The following is an 11,209-nucleotide window of genomic DNA, read 5'->3' as shown; positions in this document are numbered from 1 at the left end:
TTTCATAAATAAGAAGTTTTATTTTTCCCTTTTATAGAGTATTATGTATATTATTTTAAAGAACAGCCAGTGGAATTGTCAAATACTGTACACATTACAACATACTGCAATCTCAGTGCATTTGCTTCTAACACAGCACAGAATGTCTTCATCGTGATGAACATGCCTTCATTGTTTTTTATTTTTGTTTGTTTATAAGACTTCAACATGTTATGAAATCACAATACCACATAGCAGTTTGATAATGTAAACACGTTTCTTTAACATAAAAAAAAAAGAAAATCACGAAATTGTGTTTGCACACACCGTGTCTCTGTACTAATATACAGTGTATTTAGATGACCTTAAACTTGTGTGCAATTAAAATATGTTGCCTCGCAAAATTATAAAAAGGAGCTACATTTCGAGCACTGGAACATGAGAAAATGTGAAAGCAAGTGTAAATTATAATTTTCCCAGAGAAACCTTTTTGAGAGGTTTGAGGAAGCGTCTATACTTCATTGATTAGGCCAGGCCAGTGTATTGCAGGTCAACTTGGCTTGAAAAGGTGTGTTCAACAAAACAAAAGGATGGCAGTCCAGCTGCACCTCCTTTAAAAGTAGTGATGCAAACAACAATTTTCCAAATAAAAAAAATAAGATGGCGTAAGCATACTGTGGTTCTCTCAGAGCAAAGAATACAGAACCATTAGAACCATTAGCCAGCTTAGAAACCCCTGTCAATCAGATGCAAGCAGAAACAGGTACACCTTTAGCAGCCAAAATGGTGAATGTTAGATAACATGCTTTTGCCCCCAATTGACAACCCAAGTGTGGGCAGCAGTCAGTGATTGAACGGAGCACACCCGATGAAACCACTGAACACCTTGTTGAATCTTTTACCATCAACGACACTGAGATTCTACCGGTCGGCCGCCCTAATTCTAGCTAAAAGCTGCCCTATAACCCAATACAGATCAGCAGTTATGGACGGTTATCCCCATTTATCCCAAGCGGCTTCAACAGAACACCAGATTGTCATGATAGCAGTAGAAAATGTTTAGTCTTTCTCCTCTTGGCTACTAGCAACTACAATGTGTGACCACACCCACTACATCCACCATTTTATAGGAAGGAAAACGCAGAGGTCAGGCTGCCAGTAGACTGATCTCTTCAGTTCAGTGTCACCCAGTTCATTTTTTCCCCCCGTTTTAATTAGTGCCCCAGGATAATCCTGGTTATAGCAGAGGAGAGAGGATGGGCTAAATGCAAATCAGTATTAGAACGAGATTACGAAATTACGATTAGAGCGTAGGTTTAAAAGGATTTAAAATTTAATTTCACCTCAAGATTATATTTTAAAAGTAAACAAAACAAACAGTTTAAATTATTAATAATTATGGAAATTATACAAGAGTGGAGGGGTAATACTGGAAGAAACTGACTCCAGGGCCAAAAAAAAATCACAGCTTTAGAGTCCATTTCACAACAGCTATAAAAACAGGCTTACATTCAAGTTCGGGACACTCTTCTGTATAAAACACATCTGCCCAGGCACTCCATCTAAACAAATCCTTCATATTCTTTAATGGGAGGGCAGGAGGGAGTCCTGCTCTTGCATATTTTGAAAATTGAGTTTATGCATTTCATGGAAGCAATGCTGACAACAAACATCCTTAATGAAAACAGATCCACGCTGTCGCACGCACGCACGCACGCAGGTAAGACAGGTAAGTCTACAATGCAACAGTCTCGTGAAAAGCATGTACCCGCTTTACTCTGAAGCAAGCGTAGACTCCCATAGTGCATCCGTGCAAAAAGGACTGAGCGAATAACTTCATACCGACTGAACCAAAACTGCAGGTCCACTTCATTTCTTACATGTACATCAACACAGGAAAAAACAATTACTGAAGACAGGGACCAAGGGATTATCCTTCATTATAATTCTTGAATACGTTTGCCTTTCCCCTCCCCTAGTGTGTGAACAGGGTTCATTTACGGACCCGTCTCGCAAGCAATGACTGCAGAAGTACAATTCACAAGTAACTAAGCACCTTAGTGAACACTATCCGTACAGCATTCAGTATCCAAAACAAAAATGGAAAATGAGGTACAAGTCCAGCTTATATCAAGACTACACCACGACACTAATAGTTTCTATGTTAATAAAAATAATATCAAAAATAATCATTCTGATTTAACGCACTCCGCCCTACCGAGGGAGCGACTACACGTAGATATTGTAAAAGTGACGCTACATCTGTGTCATCACTGCATTTTTACTAACTAATAATAATAATAAAATAATAATAATAATAGCACCCCACAGCTACAGTTTGTGTGCCACTGGGGTAAAAACTATGAAGGGTAACTGTAGGGATATTGGCGTGTCTGGTGTCCATACACACTGTCCAATGCAATTGGGAGGTTTTCCACTCATGAGACTGTTGATGGGGACACGGTGATGGAGCAGCAGTGTTTTATCAGGGGCTCCCGTCCCGGCAAGCCCGACACAGCACGCCTCCAGCATTCACAGACTCTGCCGGTTTGTATTCGTCAGGCTTTTGTCGACGTCTACACCAGGTGCACGTGGGGTTTGTGCTTGGTCTGGCAGTCCCAGTCCGCACCGGAGGGGCAACTGCCGCCGCCGCCGCCCGACTCGCAGTCCGCCTCCCGGAAATAGCGCTCGAACTTGTCCAGGTAGACGGGCCGCTGCGGCAGCAGGAAGTAGTGGGTGGTGCTGGCCTTCTTCCCGTTCTCGATGATGGGCAGGATGCAGGGCGAGCGGGTGACGGCCGAGCCCTCGCTGTTCTGTCTCTGCAGGCCCCGGCTCACGTACTTGGGGTTGGGCGCGAAGCTCTGCGTGGGGGGCATCACGCCGTTGAGGTACAGGGGCAGGCTCTTGGGGCTGGGGGTGCGGGAGCTGCTGCCGCAGGACAGGGGCTCCCGGGGCGGCACTTTGGGGGGCCGGTCCTCGTCGCTGTAGCCGCCCGAGGTCACCTCGGCGGACCAGCGGCGGTAGTCGGCGGCCTTGAGGGGCCGCGGCGGGATGGGGACGCGGGGGGGCACCTCGGGCTTGTCCTGGGAGTAGGCGCCGTGGTGGTGGCAGGACAGCCGGAGCGACGCGGGCTTGTTGAAGGAGCCGGCGGGCCCGGAGTGGGAGCGCCGGAGCTTGCGCTGGGGCCGGGCCTGCTGCCTCGGGCAGTCTCTGGGGGAGGCCTCATTCTGCTGCACCTCGCTCTGCTCCAGCGGGGCCGGCTGGTGGGTCTGTTGTTGGGCCGGCTGGTAGGTCTGTTGTTGGGCCGACTGGTGGGTCTGCTGCTGGGCCTGCTGTTGGGCCTGCTGTTGGGTCTGCTGTTGGGCCTGCTGTTGGGCCTGCTGTTGGGCCTGCTGTTGGGCCTGCTGTTGGGCCTGCTGTTGGGCCTGCTGGTGAGTCTGCTGGTGGGCCTGCTGGTGGGCCTGCTGGTGGGCCTGCTGTTGGGCCTGCTGTTGGGCCTGCTGTTGGGCCTGCTGTTGCGGGGCTTGCTGCTCGCGGATGCTGGGACCCTCGAAGTAGGCGTAGTTGATCTGGCCGCAGCCGCGGAAGCTGCGCCGGCCGGGCGTGCCGTAGCGCAAGGCCAGCGGCTTGGGGCAGGGCTCGGGGACCAGGCGGCGGCTGTCGTCCGCGCTGGTGAAGAACTCCACCTCGTGGTCCACGGCCTCGTCCGACGACAGGTCCGCGGGCCCGGGCAGCGGCGGCAGAGGCTTGGTGCCCCGGCTGGGCGTCAGCGGGGGTGGCGTGCGCTCGTACACCGACAGTCTCTGGAAGGAGGGGACCACCTGGTCGCCCTCGGGCGAGCGGGGAGCGCAGGGGTCCGGGCAGGAGGACAGGATGAGCTGCGACGGGCGAGACTTCTTGGGGGGCAGGCGCTGGGCGCCGGGGCTGTGCATGGAATCTGGTTGCGACCCTGGTCCTGTGGAAACGCCGAGGATTAAAAAATACGTTAAAAACCAACCACAAAAATCCATCATCCATCCATTATAACAATTTCATTGTATATCAAAACCAGCAGGCATTGCCATGTATGAATTCAGTATAGTATAGTAGTACTCAGAAGTATAGTGCTTTGGGGTGCCTGTGTTTTGGGGGGTCACCTGATGCACATCATTAGATGAAAGTGATGGTGAAAATACTAAGGAACCACAGGAGAGAACCTCAATTTCAGGATACGAAACCAGCAAACAAACATCCAATTCCTCTCATTCATGTTTCAGACATCTCCAGCCGCCACCGAGAGATTATTTTTCCGGAAATTGGTTATCAGAAGGCAAGGGACAATCTCCGAGCTTCCCATAACCTTCTGAGCTCCTGAAGAAACATCCGCCGCAGCGGAGGTTGGGAACAGAGAGTGAGCAGAGAGATATACTCCTCTTCTCTCGCCCCACTCTCGCCCCCGTACTGACTGGCCCTCAAGCCAACGTCACAGTGCTCAAATCAACATATCGGATAACCAGGCAAAACTGTGCATCCTCACCGTAAAACAAAATGATAGAACATAACTGATTACTGATAATGTATCTAATAAATAAATCGATAGAATACCACTGTAGGGGTATGGGGAGTACTTTATCTCAAAATGTACTAGACCCTCTCAGCAGCTTCTATCAACAGCCTTGAGACTAAACACTGCAGTCATGAAAATCCAAACATCCAGCATTGATTATGGAGGTTACGAATTTCCCCATTTGAGAAACATGTACATACATATACACACACACACACACACACACACACACACGTCAATGGACCTTCAAGCAACCACTGGGCAGTTCAGTGAAGATACCGTGACATTTCACATATCAAAAATCAGACAAGGATGTCCTTTTACTGTGTCAGAGCGGTCACAAAGACACGGAAATAAGCTCAGACCTGTGACACACTAGGCCCTCCATACGCTGCGGTCACTACTGATCCTGCACCGTTATCTGGGGGCAACGGCCGGAAAGTAGCCATCCAGTAAGAACAACTACACCTATCATCGTTTTAGCAGAACACTCACAGGGCTATATTTAGAGCAAGACAGGGGAGCCAATCCTCTGGCTCCCCCCCCCCCCCCCCCCCAACCCTGTCAAAACAGAACACAGTTCAGCCCCCAAAACAAAACACCCATTAAATAAATGGGTGTTCTATTAAACCTGCCCATTATTAAATAAATAAAATGATTACATTTCATGTTTTATTTGTTCATACAGCAGGTATGTTATAACACATGAGCATTATTGCTGTACTCAGTCGCACAATAAAGTTCTAGGCGTGCAACTAACATTAGTGTATATACCGACACAATGCCTCAACAAGATGAGAACAGGGCTGCCCAACTTTTGAGATCCAAAAAACACATTGTAATGCTTATTGGGGACCGAAATAGTTACACATTTACATTGGGCATTAATATGGAATGGCGCTGAACAATTGTACCCCATTAAACCAGCTCTTGGAGATGATGCTAAGAGCTCAAGCATTCCTGTCTGCTGGAACAGGAAGACCAGAGGCTTTGAAAGTGCCATCACCAGGGAAAAGAAAATTCATTTCTTCCATCATCATCATCATCATCATCGTATCATCACTCTCATCGTACTCACGCTCAAAGCCACCGGAGACGGGGACTTGCTGCTGGGCCTTCAGGTTGTACTCCATGGTGGCGGGCGCATCAAGGCTAAAATATAAGCTGAAACACAATACACACTCAATTCGGCTGCCCACTGAACAACACCAAACAATATTGGAACAGCAACGAGTGTGCATCGGTCAAGCATACCGTGCAACAATTACTATACATTAAAAATGGGCTGATCCTTAAAAGGTCAAATTTTGGCTTGAAAACACATCACGTTAACCTCAAAACACAAACTAAGCCATTATATACAATGCATATAAACATACTCAGTGAGCACTTTATTAGGTAATTTAGACCTATTTTTAGACGCATTAGGTCTTCTGCTGCTGTAGCCTATCCACTTAGCGTTTTGATGTGTTGTGTGTTCAGAGATGCTCTTCTGCATACCACTGTAGTCATTTGCGTTACTGTCACCTTCCAGTCAGCTTTGACCAGTGTGGCCATTCTCCTCAGACCTCTCTAATTAACAAGGCATTTCTGCCAGAGAACTGATGCTCACTGGATGTTTTTTTGCTTTTCACACCATTCTCTGCAAACTCTAAGAGACTGTTGTGCGTGAAAATCCCAGGAGATCAGCCGTTTCTGAGATACTCAAACCAGCCTGTCTGGCACCAACAATCATTCCAAGGTGAAAGTCACTTAGATCTTCTTCATTTTGATGTGGCATTTCTGATGACAATAGCTGAAGCTGAAGATGATTTTAAGCATTGCACTGCTGCCACACAATTGGCCGATTAGATAATCGCATGAATAAGCAGGTGTAATAAAGTGCTCAGTGAGTGTATATATTCTATAGGTCCTTTCCCATGCCATGTGACTGAACGTTCACCTACTTGTTGAAGTCGTGGTGCTCCTCCCAGAAGGGCTTGGTGCTGGCCATGGTGATGCCGTGTGAGAAGGCGCTCTTCAGGGCCACTGGGATCTCCCGTGTACTCAGGCCTGCTGTGGACATAATCCAGCTGCCGTTTGGTCGCATTCAAGCCGAGAAGGTCCCCGTTAGCCTAGCTGGCATACCTGCAACACAATGACAGTTTCGGGAATATGTACAACACAACGCCACGCTGGACTGGGAGGTGACTGACGGTCAACGAAAATCTTTTGGCCAAACTGTGAAACTCAAAACACAAGCACCAGCACTCAGGAGGTGCCACCCAGGATTTTTGGGCCCCATCACTGCAGATTTTACCATGTCCCAATATGGTATGAGGGCCCCTGTCAGTCAGGGCCCTCGGGATCATCCTAACCCACCTCCCCCCCTCCTTACAGCACCCCTGCCAGCATGATGGTTTTACAAACCGTGCCCCCCCTCCCCCGCGCGCCCGCCCCAAAACCAGTGCCCACCACCCGCCAGCCCCCCACCCCAGTCCAAGTACCTCCCTTTCTTTGAAGCGCACACCAAGCAAGACTGAACACATTTTCGCTCGTTTGAAGCCTGCTAGTTTCACAGCCTCCAGGGGTCACGGGCAGGGAGGCCCCAGTGACCTCCCTCTCCCCTCCCCTCCCTCTGCTGCTCCGCCAGGCTTCCCCCGGCAGTAATTACAGAGCTGCAGCCTTCCTCCACGGACCTCAATCTCGCCTTTCAACAGGACGATTGTGTAACATTCTCTCCCTGGCTCCAATCTCTCTGGAATGACAAACTTTCAGTTTGACAGCACTTAGACACTCACACCCCAGCCAGCCCTCTGGTGAGAATGCTCCAAATCAAACTGAATGTTCTCTTAGTTACCACACACAAAAGGTACATACAGAGAACACCATCCAGCGATCTCAAAGCCTCTTAATGGCTGGAAAGGAGGCTGCAGTGTACCGCAAAAGGCACGCAATAAATAATCAGCGGAAATGTCACAATGGTTTTTTTTCGTGAATCGATATTGTGAAACGCCAGCAAGAATAGGTCACTGTGAAAACCTGCAAACGTAAATCACCCTGTAACCAAACGGGTGGTGTTGACATAAAAAGGTAGGCCTACTTATTGATTAAAAAGGCAAAATAAATATTGAAATTTCAACTGCACTCTATTGGAACTAACAGGTAAAAAGGGAACCAGAGGGCGGAGAATCCAATGTCAACAGAAGAGGTGCTGACAGCTTCGCTCGATCCGAACAGGACAGCGTGTCCCCAACAGCCAAACAAGCTGCTGTTCCTTTTTTTTTTTTTTTTTTTTTTTTTTTTTAACCCAGAGAGCCAAAGAAATTCCTCGTGTTGCAAAATGTCCCTATTTTTTTGTAAACAATGTCTCGGGTTACGCTGAAGGTCTTCACAAAACGTGCTCTGCACAAAACTTGAAATGTGACAGCCTGCACCTGACCTGTTTTTTTCCCCCCAACCTGTTAAATCTGTCATTTGAAAGAAAAATGCAAAAAAGCTCCTCAGTAGGCAGACTTACAACACATTTATTGCAGAGCCTGAAGATTGTTATTGAAGTCAGCTGCTCTCAGCCTACGTTAGAAACAAAAATATATATATATATATTATTTTAATTTTAATATTTGTCGATGTCCAAAACAATACTTAACATATGGTGAACTGAATAGCCTTAATATTGGTTGAGGGTAAGCTCTCTAGGGATGTTCTGTCTTATGGGGTTATCTTTACTGGTCAAAATGCTTATCAAAAATCAAAATGATAAATTATAGAAAATATCTGCTTTGGAGTCTTGATTGATTTTTTTTTTTTTACCAAGACATGTTTGTGTACAAACTTACACCCCAGAAACATTCAGAAGGGACAGCCATTCGTCTGCAGTGGCAAAAAGGTGAAATGTAGCCAAAGCCTTGCTCTTAAACCCCATGTTCTATATTTCCAAAAGCTTACATCATAATCCTTGCCACATTGGGGCACAGCAGTGTTACAAGTGAGCCGCTGAAACCATTTCATTAATAAATCTCCCCTAAATCTTGTTGTGGGGTTTCCGTTACCAACATAGGCAAGGGATACTGCCTCACTTCAAGCAGACCTTTATGAAATGGAAGAAACCAACAATAATTAATTCTACCGGCAAATAACTCCATGCGGCATGAATGGATCCACTTTGGAGAATGAATGGCTCTTTGTATCCGCCCCCCACCCACCCCCCCCCCTTCTTTAAAAGAAAGCCCTCGCATTTTCGAATTCTGAGAGAACTCTCCCATGAGGTCAGAGCCAGGATACGCCAGAGAGAAGTAGGAGATGGCCGAGGTACGAGCGAAAGGGGACAGGGGACAGAAAAAAAAAAAAAAAAGACGACTACGACGACAACGTTGGCAAGAGGTGATTTGGGCGAAACAACTGTGAAAAGCGGTGCCCATTGGCTGTGGCCGTAATCCCCGAAAACAGAGCCATCCATTTATGTCGGGATACAGCCCTCTACGGCCCTGCACCAAGCCTGACCGATCCAAGGCGCGACAAGCCCGCGCACAATGCGCCATTCATCCACGCTTCCCCTTCCTCTCACAACAGGTGCAAACACTCCATCTCCGTGACACAGCGAGATTTTCTACTCTGGGCCTGTACGGTTTTTACCTTGTAATCGAATTATACGAAAAAGCGTGCAGGTCAGCCCAACCGACCTCCTTGCACGCTACTGGTTAAAAACAATTTATGAAGAGCGGCGTCATTTGCTCATAGGTCTATAGCAATGCGTTCAGGTAGGCCTACTACGTATGGAGTACAGGGCACACTGGCATTTGGTTTCAGTCTGGAAAACATGGAGCCTGCAGGTCGGGGTGCCTTTACATCGTACATGGCTACCTCATATTAAAGCACATTTTATAACGCAATCGGTAACGGAGTTAATGGCAGGCTATAATGATAGGCCTAAGCCAAGAAGGGGATTGGGTATTGGGCAATTTGTCCTGATTTGATAATTTAACCAAATAACTGCCACGCTTACACTGAATTTACAATTCAATTTAAAATGCTGAAATGTCGTAATGTGCATTGATTGCAATGCTAACGTCTGCATGCATGGCAGCAATGTGTGAAGGATATGCATTAAAATACACGTCGGCGTAACCTACGTCCCATGCAGGTACATGAAGTGACATTTCATCAAGTAATGCGGGTCACCATAATAGTCGCCAATTAAATATCTGCATATAGGCTACATTTACGCATTTAGCAGACGTTCTTATCCAGATGGACTTAAATCAGCAGTCACAACTATAGCAGGATGCATACTTCCCGGAGATTACATTAACCTGGTAGACAGTACGGACCCAACTAGTGCCTTGAGGTAACAAGTGTCCTGCGTAGCTCTTTTGGAATAGCATACGTGAAAAGAGGAAGAAAAATGCTCACTCCTACTTTCACACCCCACAGCGGTTTCCAGGCAACTACACCAGCTCTACCTGTGCTGCAAGGGAAACGTAGCGCGGAGCCCCCACCCCCACCCCCGAGTGCTCGGTATAGGTGACTCAGACGCGACTCATTTCTTCTAGCAATCCTTACCAGCGATAAGCGAATGATGAAATAAGGGCAAAGAGTTTCTTAAACATTAAAAAAAAAAAATTAAATGGAGTAAAAAAAAAAAAAGAAGACACGAGAATATACAAGCACAATTACTTCGTAAGTAGTATGACTGGCCTTCAGCTATGATATAGCGTATATAGGCTACTTCCGAACTCAAAACTGGTTAACCATTTACGTTACGTTTATTTTATAACAAAATTACGAACCATGGTGTGAATTAAATGGTTTACAAAACAGCAAATCCACATTTGTTTTAACTTCTAAAAAGGTTAACAAACTAAAAATACTTTAGTGTAATTCACTTCCTATTCTTAGTCAATAGTTACCTGCTGTATGCTGCGCTGTTCAACCCGTCCTCGTATTTTATTACCGTCAATTACAACCTAATGTCTTTATGTATCATAAACCCGCTGTCGTCATCCGCACACATGGAAAACCAAGACTGTATTAACTGCTCACCTTATAAATATTGCAGTAATCGTTGTACTCTCAGTAGTCCGTGTGTTTATTTCATGCCCGAGCTGATCCTTTGTTTTGCCGGACAGAGTTGTAGTATATCCTGTCAGTACTGTTACCCAACTATTGTGTGTACGCACTAATACGTAGTTTACTGTCAAACTCCAGCGCCTGTTTTGCGGAAAACATTCACATTGAAACAAGTCGTGTGCTCTTTATAAGCACATCTCGAAGCCTGGGTGTAGCTCCTCCCTCGCTCTTAAAGACGCAGCGTGCCTTTCGAAATGAGCTTTCGACACGGTGGTAATGGTCACTACTGTTGTTATGAAATTATTTGTTTTCAGTTCTGCCTTCAGTTTAACGGTGCGTTTTTAACTAACTCTATATAGAAATGGCAATATTTTACACACATAATTGTTTATGTTCTAAACATACATAAGAAAGATAGTCATAGATGTTTGCCAGTGCATAGTAATTGTCCAGCCAGACTGCTTGCAATCGAACATCAGACCGGAAAATGTAAATTATATTGTCCTCAAACTCAACGGGAGCAACGTTTTCCCAAATGATGAATTAGAGAAAATGTTGAAAATGCAAAGAGAAAATGTAAAAAACTGTCCTCACATAGCAGTATGAGGAGCCTGTAATTGGTTGGTGAAGTATGTA

The 11,209-nt window shown here is 46.3% G+C and overlaps 1 protein-coding gene across 2 annotated transcripts; it reads right to left on the bottom strand.

The window, feature by feature from the left end:
- LOC133138894 (ERBB receptor feedback inhibitor 1) lies at window positions 1-10,746 on the bottom strand. Of its 2 annotated transcripts, none has more exons than XM_061258024.1 (4): window positions 10,547-10,746; window positions 6,472-6,652; window positions 5,604-5,689; window positions 1-3,934 (listed from the first exon to the last, which is right to left on the bottom strand). In XM_061258024.1, the coding sequence occupies exons 2-4, from the start codon at window positions 6,612-6,614 to the stop codon at window positions 2,556-2,558; spliced, it is 1,608 nt and encodes a 535-aa protein (XP_061114008.1). In that variant the 5' UTR covers window positions 6,615-6,652; window positions 10,547-10,746; the 3' UTR covers window positions 1-2,555. The 2 variants fall into 2 exon arrangements, with proteins under 2 accessions (XP_061114008.1, XP_061114009.1); XM_061258025.1 differs by lacking the exon at window positions 10,547-10,746 and adding an exon at window positions 10,414-10,544.
- Between the last annotated feature and the right edge of the window lie 463 nt (window positions 10,747-11,209).

The sequence above is a fragment of the Conger conger genome, chromosome 10 (genome assembly GCF_963514075.1).
Source record: "Conger conger chromosome 10, fConCon1.1, whole genome shotgun sequence".
In the NCBI taxonomy this organism is placed as follows: Eukaryota; Metazoa; Chordata; class Actinopteri; order Anguilliformes; family Congridae; genus Conger; species Conger conger.
This window is presented reverse-complemented; position numbering and strand designations above follow the sequence as displayed.